The 24895-nt window shown below is 45.9% G+C and overlaps 1 protein-coding gene across 1 annotated transcript in view; it reads left to right on the top strand.

Moving 5' to 3' along the window:
- FREM1 (FRAS1 related extracellular matrix 1) overlaps nucleotides 1-24895 on the top strand; it is a 564068-nt gene that overhangs the window by 203301 nt on the left and 335872 nt on the right. The window contains exon 14 of the mRNA XM_086961404.1: nucleotides 9917-10010. Within this exon, the coding sequence (XP_086817530.1) occupies nucleotides 9917-10010 (94 nt within the window). The remainder of the gene's footprint in view (nucleotides 1-9916; nucleotides 10011-24895) is intronic.

The following is a 24895-nucleotide window of genomic DNA, read 5'->3' as shown; positions in this document are numbered from 1 at the left end:
AAGCAGGTCACCAATACCCTGTACCTCCTAATCAGGATGAAGGACTTCAGTCTTACTTATACTTTGTGTACACTAGACAACAGTGGGGGACGTTCAAGTGAATGTATCCAACCTCATGGAGCCCTGGCTGGGCTAGCTTTTTCAAATTAGCCTTCATTAGGACTTCCCGATTTCTGAACATAGATTTGCATGTCTTTTTTCTTTAATTATTTTTGTGTTTGTTTTATTCTTATTCTTTTTTCCCTATTTTGTGGGGAAGATACACTGCAATACTGTTCCAATTGTTACAGTCTGGGACTTGATTGGATTTGGCTCAACCTCATTGTGACCCAATCTTGAGACACCTATGGTCAACATCCAAGATACAAAACTTTGAGAGAAAAAATGATTCCCTTTTATTCCCTTCACAGTTCAGGACTTGACACGTCTTGTGAATCTGTAATAGAGACAACTAAGTGACTTTTTTCTTAGTTGCAGATGGAAAGTAATGCAAGCTAATGAAGTTGAATACTATTGGCAAGTGATTTGCAACAAAAAGAAAATACTTTTTTTAATGATTGTGGCAGATGTCTATGTGAAAGTTTCTTTCAGCGTAATTAATTGGTTAAAGACTATTTTCTGCCACAAATAAATATAGATATTTAACAGAGCAGGTAGTCCACTGTGTCATTTCGAAAAATATGCATGATATATATGACTCAAATCTGAAAGGTATGCCTGAACACCATCACTGAACTGAACTCCATATGATACTACTTCTGGCATGATTGGATCCTTCCAGCACAGTCTATGCTGGCCAACCCTGAAGACTCACCCATAAGCTAAGAGGAACAAAAACAGGTATTATTATTTATGATTTTTTTAAAATAAATAAAAAATGCATTGATACAAAAAAGGAAGGGTGAAACATAATAAAAGACTCTGGAACACAGGTCGATGAACCCTATCATGGTCATGACTTTTGGCAAGCTTACCCCCACCTGGTCTAATGCCTGGTGGCCCTCCAGCCTAGGTCCCCCACCTCTCCCAGTAACCAAGGTAAAACATTTGGGAATCATCATAGATGACAAACTCACCTATGCGGCACATGTTAACTCCATCGTATCATCTTCTTTCTTTAAACTCAAAACCAGAAAAAAGATTCTCCCATTCCTCCCCCCGAGTCTGGCAAAACACTGATCACCTCATTTGTCATGTCCTCAATAGACTATTGCAACGGACTCCTGGTCAATGCTCAATACAAAATCATTAAAAGGCTGTAGTCCATCCAAAACGCTGTGGCCAGACTGCTCTCAGGCACTCCAAAATTCCAACCGATCGCTCACATCATCAAAAGATATCACTGGCTAGCTGTGAAAAACAGAATCAAGTTTAAAGCCCTCTGGATTGCAAACAAAGCCACACACAATCAAGGCCCGCGATTCCTTACTAAATTCTTCGCCTTCCATGTCCCAAAATGATCACTTCGATCCATGAACGCCTCCATCATGAAGGTCCCACACACTAGGACGGTCACATGGGGTGACCGCAGCTTTACGGTGTCAACGGCCAAACTATGGAACTCCCTTGACGCAGACACAAGGGCTGCCCCCACTCTGACCATCTTCAGACGCAAAATAAAGACGTGGCTATTCTGCCAATAAAACCTCTTCCTCTTCCTTCCCTTCTCTCTGCTTCATCCACAGCGCCGAGACGCCCTTGGGCAATTGTTCGCGCTCTATAAATTCCATTAAGAAAAAAAAAACTCTTTATAGGAGTTGTTTAGAGTTTGGTAGACCGTCTACTACCAAAGAACATGCAGGCAGGGTACCTTGTCCACTGAACTGACGGTCCACCTGTTCTATTTAGAGTAAGGTGAATTGTCATGTTGTCACCCTTGGAGCCCATGTTGACTCCACCAGCATGGCCTGTGGAAAGTTTACACCAATGATCTGATGGACATACGGCCATCGGTTAAAGTACATCACACTGTCCATCTCAATTGGGCAGACAATCTACTTTTTTGTGTTCTTGACCTCCAGAGAAATCCTGGTGATCTTAAGCAAAAAAAAGAAAAATGTGCCCACACCCTTAGAGAAAACTCAGAGGGTGTCATGGTCATTAGTGATTTTTTTAAGGAAACAAAATCCTGCTTTGAGAGTTTGTTTTTGCAAAACACAAAAGATTGCTGAGCAGCCACATGAAACATAGCAGCTGCTCTAACCCTACGCGCCAGACCTCACTGACGACGTCCATGCGTATGATAGACGGGACCCTAGTGCATACTCAACCGGAGATTCTAGGTTGCTACCGGCACTACTACGATCAGTTGTACCGCAGTTGTGCTGTCAAAGACCCTGACCTTCTTGAGGACTATTTGGGATCCCTGGAGCTCCCGATGGTGGAGCCTGACGTGGCGAAAGCCCTGGGTTCCGATATCGAACTGGGGGAGATCCGCAGCGCCATCAAAAGGATGGCGCGGAACAAGACCCCGGGACTGGATGGTCTTCCGGTGGAATTTTATGCGACCTATGCCGACCTCCTGGCTCCGAGACTGGTGATTGTTTATAGAGAGGCGAGGAGGCTTGGCCGACTGCCTGGCTCGATGCGGGAGGCCCTGGTGGTTCCCCTCCTCAAGCCGGGGCGAGACTCGACCGATCCGGCATCCTACCGGCCCTTATCGATGCTGACGGTCGATTATAAGATTCTGAGCAGCATCCTGGCCTCGAGACTGATTGGCCACATGGCCTCCCTAGTGCATGAGGACCAGGCCGGGTTCATCCCCAAGCGCAATACGACAATGAACATCCGCAGGTTGTTCCGCTTGCTGGGTGAACCGCTGACGGATGCTCCATGCCCAGTGGTCCTGTCGGTGGACCTAGAGAAGGCGTTTGATAGCCTGGAATGGGACTACCTACACACGGTGTTGCGACGGTTTGGCCTCGGGGAAGGCTTCATCAAATGGACCGCGGTCTTATACGCCTCTGTGTCGGCCAGGGTTCGGGCGGGCCCATTAATTTCCTCACAGTACCCGGTAGAAAGGGGCACGAGACAGGGCTGTTCGTTATCCCCACTTCTCTTTGCGCTGGCGGTGGAGCCCCTCGCAGTGCTACTCCGGTCGGGGGCGCATTACAGTGGCTTCTGGACCCCTTCGGGCACGCACCAGGTTTCGTTATATGCTGACGACTTGTTACTCTTTCTGGAGGACCCAGTCGAGGCCCTACAGGGAGCTAAGACGGCGCTCTCGGCGTTCGGGGCGGTCTCGGGCCTACGGGTAAATTGGACCAAGACGTGCCTCTTCCCGGTCCGTAGAGGCACCCCTAGTCCAGTCCTTAATGGGGGACTTAGATGGGAACCTGACTGTTTCAGATACCTGGGGGTGTACATTTATCATAATCCATCTGACCTCCTGGACGGAAACATCGCCAGGTGCAGTCGAGCTCTACGGGGGAATATGGACTTCTGGGCTACACTGCCGCTTTCGTTGGCGGGGCGGGTCGCCCTCCTCAAAATGGTGGCTCTCCCCCGACTGCTATACTATTTCCGGGCGCTGCCAGTTTGGATCCCACCGGCCACGTTTAGGCTTCTACGGTCGACGGTGACCGGATTCCTTTGGGGCTCGGGCCGCCGTAGAGTGGCCCTTAAGACCCTGATGAGGCCGAAAGCCGAGGGTGGACTTGCGGTGCCGGATTTCGAGAAATATTATCTGGCGGCGCAGCTCCAGACCCTCACCCAGGAGGTTGCCAGGGAATTCCGAGGCCCGGAGGACAGGAGAGGTACAGGGATGGCTAGGCATGTCCTGTCTTTCATAGCTCTACGCCAACGTTTGACCTTACAGGACCTAACGTTGGAGGAAAAGACCATCCGACTGTGCTGGAACCGGGCTCACGCCAGGGGCCAACTCCGGATACCGTATGCGCCGGAAATACCATTGGGGATGCTGACGGCGTTGCCCCATGGCGGGGATTGGTCACGATTGGCGGTATGGGAGGACGCGGGGTTGCAGTTGGTGGGTGATCTTTATGAGGCCGGGGTACTTTTGCCTTTCCAGGAGCTCATTGATCGTTTCGAGATTCCCCCAGGGGACTTCCTGTTGCACTCGGCCCTGGTCCGTGCGATCCAGGCGCATTGGAAAGGCGGACAGGAGGAACCTCCTACGTCTCCGGTGTGCCAATACGTTATGATGTCTGCGGGCACGGTGAAGGCAGTCACCTGCCTCTACGGCAGATTGGTCAATGAAGGGTTGACCCCCCTTACGACCCTCAAGGGCCGTTGGGAGGCAGACATAGGCAAGGAAATCCCGGAAGCGACCTGGTCTCAGCTCGTGCGGCGAGCGTGGAAGGGGACGCGTCATGCCCGTTTTCAGTTGGTCCACTATTATGTACTCCATCGAGCATACCTGACCCCGGCAAAAATCCAACAGTATTTCGCTACGGACTCGGCAGCTTGCCCCAGATGCCCGGCGCCAGAGGCAGACCTCCTCCACATGCTGTGGACCTGCCCGGGTCTGTCCTCCTACTGGGCGGAGGTGGAGAAGACCCTGACGGAGGTGACAGGGAGACCCCTATCGCTTGATGCGGCGGTGGGGTTGTTGCATTGGTTTCCACATACCCCCAAAAACAAAATTTCCAGTAAATTTATTGATTTAGGACTTCTCTTGGCCAAACGAGAGGTGACCAGGAACTGGAAGGCACGCGCTGGTCCGACTGGGGGCAGATGGCATAGCGAACTATTGAAGTGGGCGGCGGGGGAAAGTACGCTGAGGTATCAACTGGCTGGGAGACAACGTAGCGAGCGAGCACAGGAGACAGCGCTGGAATGGGAGACACTAGTGCAGGCCCTCAGAGACTATTGCGCCCCCAGCGACTCTGATAGTGAGATGGAAGCGCGCCCTGAGTCCCGATAGGCGATGGTGTTTTCTGTTACTGATACGCTCATCTTGGGTCCTCTCACGAATCCTATTGCGGTTGCTACCATACACTGATGGCGGAGTTGGGTGGGGGAGGGATTTCTTTGCAAGTTAGTGTTTTGTGGGTGGGACTTTCTTTTGGGTTTGGGGGCTTGTTTAGAAAAGCAGATGACGGACGGTGGATTATCCGGACCAGCCTTTCGCTCCTGCTGAACCCCCTCTGGATTTTATCGCCCTACTGTTGAACTGTGGGCTGGATGATAATGTGTAAAAACGTGCTGCGGGGGGTGGACGGGAGGCAGTCGATTGATTTCAGTGTATTTTGGATACTGGTCATATTTGTAACAGTTTACTGATTCCTGCAATAAAAATATATTTCAAAAAAAAAAAAATGAAACATAGCAGCTGCTCGACAATCTTTAAGCGCCTTCAAAAGAGAAGCTCTATGAAGGCACAGTGATCACCGCAAGGTCTCTAAATATGGCAGGCAGTAGTTTGCCATGGTGCCAAAAGTAATGACCTCCCCCACCTTGATAGACGGTGGGCCACCCACCAAACTCTAAATGAGGGTTTATGTCTCTTAAAAGCAAATCAAAGTTTTCCAGTAGTGGAAGATAAAACACTGTAGCCATGGAATCCTCTGTAAGGTTGGAAATGAGTTCAGGGTCTTGCTGCTACCCTCAGTTTTGGTGCCAAGAGCTTAGAATGGGATCCACTTGAAATCTGTAGCTGCTGAGCTTGCTTTTTTGCCTGGGTCACTTGACTTAGCCATTTGTTTCGATCTTAAAATTCCCTAGTGCTGAAAGAAAGGATAGGTGGCTGAGAAAAGTTCTCTGAAGCCTGGTTCCTTGGATTTGGGTTCTGGTTGAAAACTCGGGTTTTGATTTCACATTCTTCAATCAGGATACATTTGAAAATTGTAGTCAGGAAAGTCATCTCATTGCTCAAGTAACCTTTTCTACTTTGGTCTACCTTAAGGCATTTTTTAATGGTTGGTGGGCTGCAGGCCATCCCTCAATGTGGTGGAGGACATTACACCCACAACTGTGATGGATTACAGCTTGCCATATCTACAGATCCCTTCTGGCTTAGCTGTGTTCTCTGTACCTATAAAGGGACCGTTGTCTTGGTGGTTTCTCTGGAAGCACTGCAAGTTTGGTACACTGCTGCCATCTTTCAGATGGCTGCTCATTATTCTTTTTATTTTTCAAAAACAAACTCCAAAAGCTGGAGTTTTTTATTGAAAAGCAAAAAACAAATAATGACTCCTACACCTTGGGAGCTTTCTTTCCATCTGTACGAGACCACTTCAGATGACAGAGAAAAATAATACATCAGGTCAGGGGGTCTGATGATCTTACTTCAATGGCCCCCTACTCTGACGGGTCATCAGAGGATTCTTTCTGATGGCTGAGGAAGTGGGAGCACTGCTGACAGAAAGATGATGATCCACCTGAGTCATGATAAAGCAGGCAGACTAAGAGTTTAAGGGCTAGGGTACCGCTCCCAATGTTTGGTATGGAATATCCTGTCCACCAACTGTAAATTGGGCCCTCAGCCACTTTTAGAGCATGAAATCCTTCAATTGTGAAGGCAGGGTTGCACAGGCAGGCAAAGCTTCACAAACAGTATAATATATCAATGACTTCCAGCTGAAGCTTTGTTTCTTGCGGTAAAATGTTCTGAGCAACACAGACCATAAAATCTTTCCCGTAGAGGTTCCATCTTTCTGGGGAAACCTCAACACCTTGATAGAATCCTTCAGAGGTTATAAAGCCTTTTAAATCCAAACATTTCAAGATGCTTCTTATATTTAACCTGCACATTCCTAAACTTCCCTCAGTGCTATAGACAGCCTTTAGGCCAAAATAGCACTGGAAGACAGGCTCAGCCATTCATTCCTGCAAGGACACAGTCACAATCCAATTTACAATGGTCAACAGATTTTTTCCATGAAGATGGCCCTCTTGGTGCATTATTTTTCTGGGACTATATGAAGCCAGCTGGTCGGACCCTTGAGGAGCACCTTCAATGCTTGGCTTGAAGAGAAAGCAGGATCCAAGGCCTTTATCTTTTCCTTGGAAGGCAGCAGCAGGTTCAAGATTCTGTTTACCTTCTCCCAAATACAGTTGTGTTGCAATATCTCTTGAGTGGGTGCTTTTCTGATAGTAGTCACTGACTGTGGTCAACCATCTTTGTCAGCACTTCAATTAAGTATATTGCAACACAATAACAAAACACTCTTCTGGGGCTTTCATGGATGGCAGAATAACACTTCAACTATTGGAGCTCTGTCATCCCCCCAACGAGCTAACCTTCACAATGAAGACCCATTTTTGCCCAGTAGTGGAATATCTACCCAGACTGTTTCGTAGCCTTGGTCACCTGCTTTGGTGAAAAAAGAACATAGATGTTTATGAGACAGCCGGCATGAAAGGTAGCATAGCAGCCAAGCTTGCTTGTTGAATAATCATGCTACTTTTGGAGTTCCTGTCTGGCCTTGTGGGTGCATAGGGTTCACTGTTTTCTTCCCTCCCCGGAAATTCCTGATATAGGTGGGAGTGTATTTCCCTGTTTTTAACTTCTTTCTATGTGCCAGCCAGTAATCTTCCAGCGGTAGCTGCCCCAAAAGGCCTTTTGTTGTCTATGATGTCTTTGCTAGGTGCTATTCAAGCTGGACTGGAGAAACCTAGTCACTATTGGTATGGGAGCCTGGCAGATCTGATGTATAGGACTTCAGTGTCTGAACAGAGATGAACAATGTTTATAGGAATTAGGGCATACTTAACACCAGTCTTAGGTTCACCAATAAATGATACTTTTAATAACTAGCAAACCGCTGTGAAGATGGATTGTCTACTCTTCCCCAAGCAAAGTTACAGGAATGCTTAAAACATTATGAAAATATAAAGGCTATTCTAGTCAATGCAATAAATAGCACATTTGAATCCTGTTACTGTGTAGAAGATACCAGTCTTGTGGTTGTCATGTCTAACTTGTCCAATTTATGAAGCAGAGGCCTTCATCCCACAAGGCACTACTTTACACATGCTTGGCTAATCTTAAAAGCAAGCTTTTAAAAATGTTAAATGACTTTGGGACCCATTAAAATGTTGGCGGAAAGGGTACTCCATCACAACAGTGACCGAGTACTGTAGGAAAGTGCCTCCCTTTGACACGGTCACTCTCACTTTTTGCCCTAGTACTGATGCTTTTCGATTGAAAGTGCATTGGTCCCTGCTAACCAGGCCCCAGTGCTCTTTCCCTAAAACAAGGTACATTTTTTCAATTGTTAAACCAACCGGCAAAGACTTTAGCACCTCTGTTCGTCCTTACTGAATGGTACTCCTTGTACCTAGGGCATGGTTACTACAGAGGGTCCCGCGGGGCTGCTTTATGTATTATGTCACTCTAAAGGATCCCCACACAATTTGCATGCAGACTCCCATTGCAGGCTGCATCAAATTGTTTAATCTATTTTGAAAACACAACCTGGCACACTGTGTGCCATGCCCATGCACACTGCGTATACTATATGTAAGCTGCTTCCTACAGCAGGCCTTAGTAGAACCCTAAGGCTGAATGCATTATTTTATAAGACATCACTGCATGAGTAGATATGCAACTGTGATGTCTGGTTCCATTGCCACAACATTGCATGTGCTTAGGAAGCCATCTTAAGTATATGTACTGGGCACTGGTCATCACGAGTTACCAAGCTACATAATGGTTTCACTGAAAATATGGCTGTTTGATATCAAACACCTCATCTTGACAAATCCATCATCTTGTTATTAGTGGATCTAGGAACTCTGGGTAAGGTTTATGCCCATTCTGCACAGGAAGTGATCATATAGGGGTGTGCAGACACCCCAGGCGTAGATAGCCCATTGGCTACTACCTTACACCCCCCCCTTAACACCCGTGAATTCAATATTTGGGTGGTCCCCTGGCACCAGACACCAGACAAGTCATATTCATCTACTAGGAACAAAAGAAGGATCAAGAAGAGCAAAAAACACAAGAACAGTGGAGCAGCCCCGGATTCAGTGCAAAACTGCCCACCTGCTGCTGTGAAGCAACTGTGCATCCTCCTAAAGCAATGTAGGGCTGCCAGCACTTCGCCAACCAGTCAGCTTCTACCCTGAAGTGGAGGAGCCACTCCTTTTCAGTCTGCAGGCACCGACCACAGCTGCCCATGGACGGAATGCTGAACATTGTCAAACATTTACCCCAGAACCGAGATCTTGGCCTAAATCCATAGTTTTTTTGCTCACCATGTCATTCCAGTTTGGAACCAGCCATATGCAAATCAGTCTCTACTCTGCTCCCCATGTGAACAGTCCATCCAAAACTGCTAGGCCAGGTCCTAACTGAACCACAAACAAGCATCCTATGACCAGTTTCGGGTATCACCCCTTCATCAGCCAAGCTAGCTTGAATCCAATGGCATAGTGAGCACAAGTCCCATATCTGGGCATGCCATTGCCACTTAGGGCGACTATAGCAACACAACTAGATCTGGATCTCCTCTAGATCCGGCATCCCCCCCCTCCACCCCCCCACACACACATTCTATGTAAAGGCATGAAATCTATTCTTTTAACAACAGTCGAAATTCTTAATTGTTCATTAGTTTCGGGAACTGTCCCAAAAAGCATGGAAAGTGCAATCATTAGACTGATGCTAAAAAGACACATCTAGATCCATCATTATCTATCAATTACCATCCTATTTCCCTGTTAAAAGCTGGGCACATCTTGTGTTAATACATATTTCCATGTTATTTCATTCCACTTGTTCTCATCTCCATTTCACCTTTGTCTTTCAACCCTTTAGTTTTTATGCATTCTCTTCAATACTAATTTATTAAACTCACACAACTGTTGGCTTTGTGCTGTGCTCTTCTCTCCTCATGACCTGTTCTCAATTTTAGTCTTTCAATGATGGTTGCTGTTGATTTGTTTTAGTAAACAATTTCACAGTACGATAAAGATGGTAATGTACATGAATATGTATTTCTTGCAGGTACGAACACGATGGTTCTGAAAGCCTGTATGATGACGTCCTCTTCACTGCCACTGATGGTACAAATTCTGCAGAATTCCTCCTCCAAATCAAGGTTAGTGATGTCACACAATGCTGTTCTTGAAGATGGTGTCAGCAGTAAATCATATCATCCTTGAAGCAATTCACATTTGTGAAAGAGTGCCCATCCAACAAACTCTAAATTAGGCCCTTTCATATCAGGTCCAATGTTTTATCTGAGACTAAGCAGCTTGTGGACAAGGAAGGCCTGATTTACAAATATTTTTCTGTAATTATGTATTACTTACTCCTGAATCTTCAGGAATGAGTCACACCTTCTCATGGAAGAAACTTGTGTGTATTGGACTTCCTCTGTTTTATCTGAAATATTCTCCTTGTTTCTTCTCTACCCTCCTCTTATGTCTATGAAGTACTGCAGTATTCCAAGGTTTGTAAGTGGTTAATCATGTCTGGCCACCACTGTTTAACCACATTTTTCACCTTTTACTAATGCTTCTCTCATTGTCTTTACTTTTCTCTTATTTTTGCCTTTTTATGATAATTTATTTGCAATTTCTACATTTGCCTTCCTTTTTTATTTTTTTGTATTCATTCATCTATTTATAGACGATTTTTAAAAGCATTCAGCAACAATGGATGTTGTTTATAAAAAATTTTGTTACAAAGCTAAAAACAAACAATGTTGGCAAGCGAGTGTCATTAGAAGGCATTGTAGTAATGTATAATACAGTATGCAAATTTACATTGGGAAATGGTTGGCATAGGGGAATGGCCGAAGAGAAGATGCATTTTTAGAGCTTCCTTAAAGGTGTCCAGAGTGGCAATGAACTGTAACTTAATGTGGAGTGTGTTCCAGTAATAGCATGTTAGCAATCTAGATCACTGTACCTTTGAGGTTGCACAATGAGATATGGGAATGCTAGAAAATGTTGTATTGCTAAGGGAAGATTGTGGAGGGGTATGCACCTAGCAAAGAATTCAGATATGTAGTTAGCAGTTCATCCATTCATAGTTTTAAAGTGCCCTTCCTTTCCAAAAAGTCTATATTATTCTCTGTTAGTAAATGCATTCATGTGTACGTAAATTCACTGCTCCTAGTCAGTTCAGTTTATTGCTATCACTATTTTGAAACCAACTCAATCTGAGCTCAATCGGTTTGTAAATGCTGTCAATGAAACAATTGATGGCATTATTCCGCTGAAAGTGTATAAACCCCGCCAAGCAGCCAGACAAGAAGTCTGGTACTCTGAAGACCTGAGACATATGAAACAAAAGTCCAGAAAGCTGGAAAAAGTGTGGAGACAATCCCGGAGTCAGGAGGACAAACAATGTTATCTAACATCCCTTAGATCTTATCATAAAGCCATAAGGATGGCCCGGAAAAGTCACATTGCTAGGCAACTTGCAGAGGCTGGGAAGGACTCTAAAGTTCTTTTTCAAATCCTGCAAACTTTCACCAAGCCTGTAGCATGCGAGACGATGGAGGTTGCTTCACAAGAATTATGTGATGGGATCTCACACTTCTTCATGAACAAAATCGATTCAATTTATGCTAAGATACTGGCCGCAAAATCGATTAAAGTTGCCGATCCTAATACCCCCTCTCACAAAAGTCCGCAGCGGGACACACAGGCCAATCAATTAAAAAACTTTCCCCCTATTTCCTTAGAGGAAGTCATCGCCCTTACAAAAGTGATTAAGAGCGGCAGTCCGCAGGACTCTGTTCCCGCCCGTATCATGCCCATGTTAGCTGAAACTCTTGGTCCTGGTATCCAGAAACTAATTAATCTATCGTTAAGTACGGGAGAAGTTCCGAGAGATTGGAAACGGGCTCTGGTAAGACCGCTAAGGAAAAATACCACCATTCCTTGGACGGATCTTGCCAACCTACGCCCCATCTCTCTTCTCCCTTTTATGGGTAAAATGATAGAGAAATATGTTAACAGACATCTGTCCAGGTTCGTTGAGGATACACATGGCCTGGACCCCTCTCAATCGGGCTTCAGGCCAAGCCACAGCACCGAGACCACCTTGCTGTCAGTCGCAGACGACCTACATATGTACCAGGATGGGGGCTACTCCGTCATCCTGGTGCTATTGGATCTGTCTGCGGCGTTTGACACCGTGTCACATGACATCATGACCACCAGACTTGTGAACATCGGTCTGGAAGGTGGAGCTCTGGCATGGTTAAGGAGTTTTCTGACTGACCGCACCCAGACAGTCATCCTGGGTCCCCACCGGTCAGAGGAGTTGGAGATCTCAAAGGGGGTGCCACAGGGTTCTTGCTTAAGCCCGACCCTTTTTAATATCTATGTGGCCCCCCTGGCAAACATCATGAGATCTCATGGGTTCATCCCTATGTCATACGCGGATGACACCCAACTCCTCTTTCCGTTCAAACATCTCACTGAGACGGTCAGGAACTCTTTCTCCTCGGGGATGAAGGTAGTGGCCCACTGGATGGCATCTAACTTCTTGCAATGCAACGTTGCAAAAACGGAAGTGATGCTGTTCGGTGAGGCAAAGCTCCTATGGTCCCCAGACTGGTGGCCGCAAGATCTAGGCCCAGTCCCAGAGCCAAAGCAGGTGGTAAAAAATCTTGGCGTGCGCCTGGATCAGGAGCTCTCCCTGAAACAAAACAGCAATCAAGTGGTGAGCTCATGCTTCCATGTGATCGCCATGCTGAGGAAAGTTTTCCCTATACTCCCTGACTCAACTAGGAGAACATTAGTGCAGGCCCTAATACTGAGTCGTCTGGACTACTGCAACGGGATGCTCCTATCAGCAAATGAGGGAGTTATTGCGAGATTGCAAGTAGTCCAGAACACAGCGGCCCGTCTTGTACTAAATCAGCCACCCCGTACACCATCGAAGCCTCTTTTGAACACCTTACATTGGCTACCCATTAAACAAAGGGTGAAGTACAAGATTGGATGTACTAAACATAAGAGCCTCCAGAACAGAGGGCCTGAGTATCTAAACAGCAGATTCTCCCTCTATAAACCTGTACGGTCCCTGAGATCTAGTGACCAAGCCTTACTACAGGTCCCAAGAGCTAGAAAGACCAGGCAAGGTGGAAGGGCACTATCCATAGCCGGACCAAGGTTGTGGAACAGCCTCCCTCTCTCTTTGAGACTATGCCAGGACTATCTCCCGTTCAGAAAACTGTTAAAAACCTTCCTATTTTCCAATTAGTGATATCTGTGTACTTACTGCCACAAGCTGTAAAGGTGTTCAAGGCGCGGAGATACTCCTTCGGGAGGTGATCCTAGCGCGGTATAAACCCGTAAATAAATAAATAAACTAATTTGAGCATATTTAAAAACAATTTACAGCTGGAAATTTAAAAGCATTAATTACATAAAAACAATGGAAACATGTTCACAATCAGCAAAGACCAGAGGCCCATATATAAGCTAAAAAAAGATTTAGGGGCAGATTTACAAGCCCCTTGTGCCTCTTTTACACCACCGTTGCTTCACTTTTGTGACGCAGCAGTGGCGCAAAGCCAGCGCCATGCTGCGGGGTATCTACAACGTGACGCATCTGGGAGAAGCGTCATGTTGTAAAGCCCTGCGCCACATGTAGGCGTTAGCATGTATTATGCCACCCATGAGAGGCCATGCAAAATGGAACTACAGGCCTGCTATTGCAGCCTGTGTAAGATGGCGCATGCACCTCTTACTTTAGATATATGTGTTCGAGGCATATGAGCTGCAGATTGTACACTGTGCATAGATCGCCACCTAGTTTTGGGCCCGGATGTTTGCAGTTTGTTGTTGTCCTGAAAAGTTCTTTGGAAGTCACGTGTTAGGTGACTCCTCCTCTGGACCACATTGCACATGGACATCGGCTCCATCCCCAGATTGTTTTTTTCTGCCATCGGGCTCGGATGTGTTTCCTGCGCTCCGGTTTGGAACCGAATTTCCTTCGGCGTGCAATCCTCACCCAGTTCGACGGTATTGTTTCGATCGCGCTACATCAACGCGATTCTCTACCACTTCGAAGTCTTCGATTCCGGTCCTCGATGAAGGCCTTCAGGTCTACCTAGGCCTCACTTTCTGGCTCATGGAAAGGACGCCATTCAAAAAGTGTCCTCAATGTGGGTCGAAGTTTCCCCACACCGACCTACATGAGGTGTGCAACCTTTGCCTCTCATCGGAGCACGAGGCCAAGGACTCTTCGGCGTATGCCTCATTCCGCTCCAAGAAGACCATTCAGGACTGACGAGCTCGAAGAACTATGGCTCGCTTCTCAGCTTCAATCCCCGACGACATCTTCGACGAGGGCGTCGACGTGCCAGAACACCAGCACTCCGAGGAGAGCATCGGATCCTTGGATGCCAAAGACTCCGATGTCGAGGAAGTCACTCCAGCTCAATGGGTTGTAAGTAAGACCGTCGACCCCACCCCTTCCTCGACACCCTCAAAAAAGGCTTCGGTCACACCCTCACCTACGGTCTCGGGTGCACACAGAGAGACTGCTTCCAATGCCCTGCCTTCGGGCCCGGCAATGAAGCCCATTAAGCCTTCAGGCCGCTCAGGCTTGAGCCAGCCTACTTCCGGTGCCGACCCAGTGCCGACACTGAAGAAAAAGCCATCTTCCTCTTTCTAGTTGACTGTTGCTTCGACACCCAAGCACACGGCGCCGGAGACTGGCAGCGGTTCATTGATGCCGAAACTGCACTCGGAGCCGAGTAAAAAATCAACCAAAGCTCCAGAATCACAAGCATCGGAGCTGAAAAAACTTTCGGAATCTAAAAAACAGGTTCCAGTGAAAGCCACTTCGAAGGGGAACACTCCTAAACCAGCTACCGACTCAGTGCCTAAAAAACCTACGGAGCCGAAAATTTCAAAAACTCTTGTAAAGGATCCTAAAACTGGACAATTGACTCTCAGCTCCAAGAAGAGACCACTTGAGGAGCCAGCACCTCCTCCTCCTGCAAAGAAGAGAGACATTGCAACCTCTCCCTTAAGGATCCCTTCTCCACCACCTCCCCATACTGTTCCTCCTCCTACACCACCTCCACCTCATCATTCTCCTACACATCTCATAATCCAGACGGTGATGTACACACAGATTCTGATTATGAAGGTGGGGGTGCCTATTACCCAGCACAGACTAATAGTCCCCCTCAGTCACCTAATCCATGAGATAATTACAACACTCCTGATGTGCCTAACGTCCCACAAGATGATGTATACCCTTCCAGACCTTCCCCACCAGAAGACACCATGGGTTTTAACCTATTAGTCCAAAGGGCTGCACAATATCATGGGCTGGACTTACACACCGATGCAGTAGAGGAAGACTTCCTATTGGACACTTTTGACAACACACAAAGGTCTACTGCCATTTTACCAATGCTCAAGGGCGTCATCAAGCACGCAACAGAGGTTTTTAAAGACCCCGTCAGAGCTAGGGTCCTCAGTCCTTGCATTGGGAAGAAATATAAAGCGGCCCCTGCAGACCCAGTTTATATTAAAGGCCCAGCACAATTGGATTCCTTTAGCGGTGTCCAATGCACGTAAACGTGCTAATTGCCAAACAACAGGCGAAGCCTCACCACCAGACAAAGAATCTAAGCTCCTTGATGCCTTTGGCAAAAGAACTGTGGTACAAGCAGCTAACATCTGGCGCATTGCCAACACCCAAGCGTTGCTGGCAAGATATGACAGGGCACATTATGATGAACTAGAGTCCAAGCAGCACCTACCTGATAAATATAAAAACAGAGCTAGCGAACTCATACAAGAAGGTAAAAATATCACCAATACCTCCATTCGTTGTGCCCTGGATGCCGCAGATACTGCCTCAAGGGCAATCAATACCAGCACCCTAGTACGTAGACATGCCTGGCTACGTATTTCAGGTTTTAAACCTGAGGTACAAAACTCCATACTTAACCAGCCATTTGATGAGACACACTTATTTGGCCCAAATGTTGACGTGTCTTTAGAAAAAATTATAAAAGACACTGACACAGCAAAATCTATGGGAGCCTTGCAGCAGCAAGCTCCCAGGCGTTCTTTTCGTCGCTCATCATACAGAGGCAACACAATAGGCTACTCAGCAGAAAGTCCCTCGTCTTCCTACAAAACCCCTGGCCAATCCACATTCACAAAGGGCTACCAGAGGGGGGGTTACAGGGGTAACAACAACAAAGGCAGAGGCAAAAACAACACCTCCCGCTTTGCCTCTAACCCTACCCAATGACTTTCCTCCCCTTCCCCCCAACATTCCACTCCTGTGGGGGGAAGACTCCAACAATTTCTGCCTGCCTGGATCAACATCACATCAGACAGGTGGGTGCAACAAATTATTCAGTCAAGTTACTGTCTAGAACTAACATCTACCTCCCCAAACATACCACCCAAACAGCGTCCAATGTCACAAGAACATCTATCACTGTTAAAGCAAGAAGTAGTATCTCTGCTAGAAAAAAGTGGAATAGAACTAGTTCCTCTGCACCAGCAAAACAGGGGGGTTTACTCTCTATACTTTCTAATTCCAAAGAAGGACTGCTCTCTAAGGCCTATTTTAGACCTCAGACCTCTAAACATATACATACAGTCAGACCATTTTCACATGGCCACACTCCAGCAAGTCCTTCCTCTCTTGTCACAAGACGACTTCCTGGCTACTCTAGACCTCAAGGACGCATACTTCCACATTCCCCTTCACAAGGCTCACACGATGTATCTCAGGTTTGAAATAGACGGGCAGCACTACCAATTCAAAGTACTCCCATTCGGAGTCACAACAGCACCAAGGGTGTTCACCAAGTGCTTGGCAGTGGTGGCAGCGCATCTATGAAGACAGCACATCCATGTCTTCCCGTACCTCGATGACTGGCTCATAAAAGCCAGCTCACACAAGCAATGCGTAAAACACAGTCATGCCACCATCCAGCTGCTCCACAACATGGACTTCACAATAAACCTCACCAAGTCCCATTTACAACCATCCAAAGTACAACAGTACCTTGGTGCCACAATAAACACCTCAACAGCGCTAGCTTATCCCACTCCAGCAAGGATAGCCAGCATGCAAAATCTCCTAACAAAGTTTCAGCTACAACACTTCCTCCCAGCACAAGTGTTCATGCAACTCATAGGGATGATGGTCTCTTTCATCTTCATAGTGCCTCATGCAAGACTTGAAATGCGTCCGCTTCAAGAGTTCCTATCACGTCAATGGGACCAGGCTCAAGGTCACTTGACAGACCTAGTGTTGGTAGACGGTCTGACTCATCGCTCTCTGCAGTGGTGGAACACCAAAAACCTTTCCAAGGGACGATCATTTCTAGAGCCAGTTCCGCAGATAATCTTAACTGCGGACGATTCGCTCTCCTGTTGGGGAGCCCACCTACTGCAACACACCGTGCAAGGCAGGTGGACACCGCAACAAATGTTACTCCACATCAATCATCCGGAGTTACTAGCAGTATTCCTGGCACTAAAGGCTTTCCAGAAGCAAGTAGCAAACAAAGCTGTGTTAGTCCGTACAGACAACATGACAGCAATGTATTACATACAGAAGCAAGGAGGCACGCACTCCCTGCAACTATCTCAACTAGCACAGGATATATTGAGGTGGGCCGTACCTCAGAACATATTCCTTCTAGCCCAACATGTCCCAGGAGTACAAAATACTATAGCAGATCTGTTAAGTCGTCAAACACAACAGACCCACGAATGGGAACTTCATATGCAAGTTCTTCAGCCATTCTTTCAGATGTGGGGACAACCTCAGATAGACCTATTTGCCACCCACGAAAACGCAAAATGCCCAAGCTTCGCCGCTAGATATCCACACCCACTGTCCAAAGGCAATGCGATATGGATGAATTCGTCAAACAAATTTGCGTACGCTTTTCCACCTCTACCACTCATGCCACTGGTAGTACGCAAACTACAGCAGCATTCTCTGACCCTCATCCTAGTTGCTCCAATGTGGGCCAGACCACCGTGGTACATCACACTGCTACAACTGTCTGTGGTACCACACCAAAAACTGCACCTATCTCCACACCTCTTAACACAGAACCGTGGAGAGATCAGACACCCGGACCCAGCTCAGCTCAACCTTGCGATCTGGCTCCTGAAGTCCTAGAATTTGGATATTTGAACCTTCCTCCAGACTGCATGAATGTCATTAAAGAAGCTAGACATCCTACCACTAGGTCATGTTATGCAACCAAGTGGAAACGATTTGTAATATATTGTCATAACAACGATATTAATCCCTTAGATGTGGCTATTCAACACATCATAGGCTACTTACTGCATCTTCAAAGATGTAACTTAGCCTATACGTCTATTAGACTACATCTTGCTGTAATAGCAGCATATCTGCAAAACAGACAACATCTATCTCTGTTCAGAGTTCTTGCCATTAAAAGAATAATTCCTCCCAGAGTACCACCTTCACCTGTATGGAATTTAAACGTTGCTCACACATGGCTAATGGGGCCTCCCTTCGAATCCCTTCACAAATCAGAATTACAATTTTTAACATGGAAAATTGCGTTCCTAGTAGCTATTACTTCTCTGCGCAGAGTTAGTGAACTACAAGCACTAACCATTCAAGAACCCTTTATGCAAATTCATCAAAATAAGGTTGTTCTGCGTACTAATCCAAAATTCTTACCTAAAGTCATTTTTCCATTCCATCTCAATCAATCGGTGGAACTGCCTGTTTTCTTCTCGCAACCACAGTCAGTAGCAGAAAGAGCTCTTCACACATTAGATGTCAAAAGAGCGTTGCTATACTACATAGAAAGAGCACAACCCTTTCGTAAGACAAAGGAACTTTTTGTGTCTTTCTCACCACCACACAAGGGTAATCCCATTTCAAAATCTGGGATAGCTAGATGGATTGTCAAATGCATACAGATTTGCTACCACAAAGCTAAACGTACGCTATCTGTTCCTCCTAAAGCCCACTCTACCAGAAAGATAGGGGCTTCAATGGCATTTTTAGGGAACATTCCCCTAGATGACATCTGCAGAGCACCTACATGGTCTACACCGCACACATTCACAAACCACTATTGTGTAGATGTGCAAACAAAACAACAAGCTAATGTGGGCCAGGCTGTTCTCAAAACATTATTCCAAACTACTGCAACAGATAGGGGTGGTCGCCGCTAAGAGCGGGTACTGCTATATAATCTATGCACAGTGTACAATCTGCAGCTCATATGCCTCAAACGGAAAATGCTACTTACCAGTATGCATCTGTTCTTGCATCTGTTCTTGGCATGTAGAGCTGCAGAGTTGTACACGCCCACCCGCCTCCACAGCTACCCTTGTCTGTTCCAATATTATCTTAATTAGTTACAAATTACACATCCTTCCTGTACTTGCAAAGCTCCATCATTTCCCTAATGGCAAAAAACAATCTGGGGATGGAGCTGATGCCCATGCGCAATGTGGTCCAGAGGAGGAATCACCTAACTCGTGACTTCCAAAGAACTTTTCAGGACAACAACAAACTGCAAACATCCGGGCCCAACATTAGGTGGCGATCTATGCACAGTGTACAACTCTGCAGCTCTACATGCCAAGAACAGATGCATACTGGTAAGTAGCGTTTTCCTTACTATATCAATAGGTTACAAACTTAAAACCTATAAGTCACCCCTATAGAAGGCCTTGACAATCTAGAAGGCAGGGTGCTGGGTTTTACCTGAGAGGGTGCCCCTACATGGGCAGAGCACCCCTGCAGCCTTCAGAGACCATTCTCCTGGGTTATTGGAGACGCAGCCAGACATATAGGTAGGGGTGCATTATATGCTCGCGTAAAATGCTATCTCGAAAACGGTTGCAACAAACCATGTTGTTTTTGGTATCAAACACCTTGGAATTATACCTCCACACTGGTAACCAGTGTGGGAGGTATGATTCCACCCTTCAGAGGCAAGCTTTGTGGGTTCACTGGTTTTCCCGTACCAGTCTTCTTGACCTGGGCAGCACAAAATGGTTTCTGCCAACCGGAGAAACATTTCTGCCCTCCTGCTGCTGAGCTAAACTCGAGCAGGGGAAGGCAGCACAATAGGCATCCTGTCACAGGGAGGTGTGACCACCTCCCACACAGGATTTACTGTATTGGAGCTGGGTGGGTGCACTTCCAAAGTTCCTGAAAGTCTGCACAAGGGGTACATTTGGTGACCCTGTGCATAGTCCAGCTCAAATCAGTTCTGGGAGCTGTTGGCTCCTGCTCTGGCATGAACTGGACAAAGGATATGGGAGTAACCTCCCCACTGTCCTGACCCTCCCCTGGGAGGGTCCTCTGAATCTGTCCAACCCTCTTGCGTTGGTACAAAATGGCTTGCCTGGCCGTAGGACTCCAGATTCGACGTGGACAAGATTCTGAACAAGAAACCACTGTCCTTCGACTGTATGGAAACTCTGGACTTTGACTGGGCCCGTCTTCATCTCCCTCTCTGTCCAAAGCAGCGTGTGTGCCCATGCACCATACAGGGTTCGTGCAGGACCTGTGAAGTATCAAGGACAACTGAAGTATCTCTCTTTGGGTGAAGGAGTCCCTCCCCTGCTTTTGCAGGTTCCGTACCGCAGCTGGAGTAATTATTGATAGGGGACTATCCATGAACGATCAAGCAAATAAAGTAGCAGCCACCTGCTTTACCATTCTGTGGTGGCAACGTAAAATCTTTTGGATACTTCCCTCTAACACCCAGAGATCCGTTGTGAGTGCCTTGGTGACCTCGAGGTTGGACTACGGCAACGCGCTCTGCCTGAGGTCCACCAAGGCCGTCACACGCCGCCTTCAACTATGCCAAAACGCTGCTGCACTGCTTCTTTGTGGCTGCCGGAAACATGACCACATCACAGAACGCCTGAGGGAGCTTCATTGGCTTCGTTTCGAAAATCGTGTAAAGTTCAAGGCTTTGAGCTTTATGCACAAGATCAAAACTGGGGTAGCTCCCCTATACCTTCAGGCCCTTGTTACTCCCTATACCCCTGCTCGTTCACTCCACTCCTCATCGCATCATCTCTTCAGTGTACCCAAGTTTAGGCTCTCTAGAATGGGCGGAGGCTCTTTTGAAAACCTGGGACCCAGATTGTGGAACTCACTTCCCTTGGGCATTCGGATGGAGAACTGCCACTCGCGCTTTCGCAGAGCCATGAAAACCTTTTTGACCAATAAACTTCTCTGGCTGGAGTTTTGTTGCACCTGTCTTTTAGCGCCGGGAAACCCTTATGGGTAGCTGTCGCGCTCAAAAAATTTAATAAATAAATAAAAAACTGACCCGTCTGCTGATCCTGAGCTCCTGCAAACTCGGAAGGCTCCAGCAACACTGGAGGTGGGTTCCTGCATTCATTGAGGTCGAGCTGCCCTCTCACCAAGTTTGAGGCTAATATGTCTTGTGGGGACCGCATAACCCGAACCCCTGTGCACCGTGTACTTTTGCAAGTGCATATGCTTGTTGGTGATCCCCAACTTTGTGCATTGGGCTGTTGATAGCCCCAACTTCGTACAAAGAACTTTGGCTTCCTCGCGCTCTGTGCCCTGCTAGCTGCTGTTTGGTGAAACTGCTAGAGGTCCCCTCGCGACTCCTGTGCCTTCGGCCTGTGGATCAATTTGAGGGACAATCCTGATTTTCTTCAGCTCCCCTGGTTGCTCCAGGCCTGCCCTGACTCCCCTTGCTGTGGTGAGTCCCTGGTCCTTACTGGGCCAGACGGTAACCTTTCTTGACCTTCTTCATTGGTTGCTGCTGCCAAGGCTTGTTGGTGCTCCCGCCAGACACCGACCCCTCAGCACTCGACATCCTTCATGGGACAGCTCGTATCCAGCTCCTGGCCAACCTCGACATCTCCTGGTCCCTGCAGCTGTAGGGTCAAGGTCTCCTTCTACACACCTGTAGCACCCGACATCAGTGAACATTCGTCTATCGAGCACCTGATCACTCCTGAGTGATCCAGACTCTGTCCCCTCTGCTTTCAGGTTCCTTCCATTAAGAATCCACCTGTGGGTTGCACCAGATACTTTTCTTCTTTCCAGCAGTGGCATTTCGTTGAAGACTCCCATTGAGAACGACGGCGGTTTCTAACGCCACTTCAGCCCTATGCAACCAGCTTCTCTGGGATAGGTAACTCTGGTACTTCAGTATCCACGGGTGGGGTGGCTCTCCAACCTTCTACGTTCCTAAGGGTTTCCTTGTAATCCACTGATACGGGTCCTTAAACTGTAAAACTCCAACCGCAACTCTCCCATTGAATTGTACATAGCACGTGGTCGTGTTCTCACACTTCACCCGTCCTCTCTGTGGTCCCTACTTACTCACCTGGGGTGGTTCCTCGGGGTCCCAGCGATTCTACATCCTCTAGACTCTGTCTTGTCTCGAGTCATGGTTATTATACCACTATTTTAGTATATGGTTTGGTCTCCCTTGGGAGCCCACTGTATATTAGTGCTACTTACGATTGTTTCTGTGCTACAGTATTGTATGTTTTGTGTTTATCTGCGTGTAGCAGATACTTTGAGGTATTTAAGGTGTTTTAATAATAGATATATTTTGTTATAACTACTGTGTGGTTTTCCTCTCATTTAACCAATACAATAAGTTTGCATTCTGTTAAAACAAGCTGCTTAACATTCCTTCAAGACTAAGCCTGAAGGCTGCTCTCCACAGCTACCACTTGGATAGCTTTCTAAGGTTATCTTTGAACACTTAAATCACCATAAGGGTTGTTTGGACTGGTGCAAGATGCCCACCTTATTACTGGACATCATATACCAGGCCAACTTCTCACACTGCTGATCAAAAAAAATAGCTGATTAACTTTTTGGATCAGCAAAAATCTTGATATCTGCTTTGCAAGACATTTAAGTGATAAATCCATGAAGTGAGCCACACATGTACAATCTTGTTAGCTACTCAGTAATTCATATATGTCGTGGCATTATGTACGGTAGGTCCTTATGAAATTAGTGATAACCAAACAGAGAGCATGAGATACACTTTCACATTCAAGACAGCATAGTTTGCAAATAAGATTGAACTTGTTTTCACTGTTCCATTAAGTTATACGAGATCCTAAGTTGTAATGGCAGAATCTGAGATACATAAAATCTCCTTGGACATGAGGCTACTTGCAGCTCGTTTCTAAATGTCTACCCTGATAGAATTTTTATCAATTTTATCCCGTTTACCCCAGTCTTGAGAGTTGTGAGAGAGATTAAGCACATATACAATTTTTTGATAATAGCTCTTTAATTGTGGAACTTAGAACTTAACTCTAGCAAAAACAGGATCCACAAAGACAAAAGCAAACAATTTGTTTTAATGGGTTGGTTGTTGAAAATAACTTGATGTAAAACAGCAAACTGTTGTCTGGACATAATTACATGATTATCTTGTTTTGATTTATTGCTCAGCAGTTGAATAATTTTACCTAACCATCATCTACTCCTTAAATAAATGCTCCCCCTTTTTGAGTGCCCATTTCCCTTGCAAATGCCTCCGCCTGTGACCCTCTTTTTTGGGTCCACACTATCAGCATTTTCAAGTGTGACATTGTTTTGTTGGAATGCATCAGTATGAAGCCATATTGATATTTCAGACAAATGAGAAGCCAACCACAAGATCACTCTTTTGGGGTTGAGTGTCTGCATGTAGTTACTAGGCTTGCAAAGATACTCACCTGTGGAGTTTATCAGAACAGCTTTTCTTTGAACAGGCTGAGCATACTAGTCAATATATACAATGAGAGCCACGCCTCAGCTGCACAACCATGGCATAGAGCAACATAAATAATGTAGAGTATCCATGTACCCACTGAAAATAGTCGCATAGTACAAAAAGATGACTTTCCCATCTGCAAAATTTTGCAAGATTCCTCATGGATATAAAGACTCCTTGTTCTTACGATCCCCACCCCTTTCACAGCAAAGGTTGCAATGGCATCCTTTATGCTCCTGAATTAAACACCCTAAATGTTTGCTTTTTCAGCACCTCGCTTTCAACATCGACTAAGGTTTCAGTCTTTTAGCCCATGTACTTCTTCCATACCACACGTACTTGTATTAAAATGGAAAACCATTCCCACAATGGAAAATTGAGTGAGACTAATACTGATGACACAAACATTCTTGTACATGAGGACCCTGTGATTTTCATCAAAGTTTAAAATGAAAATGTCTGGTACATAGGATCTGCGAGCTCTTGACTAGTATTGTAATTACATTAAAGTGGGGTTTTAATCAAAGTTTGTTCTCCCTCATCACAAATGTAAAGTGCCTTGTCAGCACAGGGACACATTGATTCTTTGAGGTCTATTGTACCCAGTACCTTCTGATAATGAATTAATTTATAAATCAATATTTCTATATTTCTCCAGCAATAGCGCCTACCTAAATCATATTAAAAGGTACATTAGAGGTTTAGCTACAAATGGCAAATTTACAATTTTTTTGATGAAATCCTGCTATTAAAATAGACCTCTATAAGAAGCTATAATGTGTTTCTTTAAACCTTATCTGTTCAGTGCCCAAAAGCAAATAAGTCAAAATGGACTTTCCAAAAGATAATGTAGCCCTTTCAGAAAATCATTTATGTGACCGGAAAGTAGTAAAACAAGAGTACCCTTTTAAGTTCTCCTTCATTTATTTGTCTATCTGCCTGAAACATCCAACTCCCTCATTAAAAGTTCAGAGAGGTTCCTGTCCTTTCTGTGTGTCCTAATTGTTTACAAATATTCCCTGAAAATTTAAATTTATTGTCATTTTAGATGTTTTTTGGCCATTTCATGGAGGTGAGAGTACATAAAAGTGTACGACTGGAGTGCTGCTTTATATTTCCAAAATCGCTATGTGAATAGGCCCCACTAACGCTAGAAAGCTCTTGCCTTAAAACAAAGGGCCATAATCTAAAAAGATGAATTTGGTCAAAAATGTTGAATTCATGACCATATATACCATCTTTAC

This window comes from Lissotriton vulgaris, chromosome 3_1 (assembly GCF_964263255.1).
Source record: "Lissotriton vulgaris chromosome 3_1, aLisVul1.2, whole genome shotgun sequence".
NCBI lineage: Eukaryota > Metazoa > Chordata > Amphibia > Caudata > Salamandridae > Lissotriton > Lissotriton vulgaris.
This window is presented reverse-complemented; position numbering and strand designations above follow the sequence as displayed.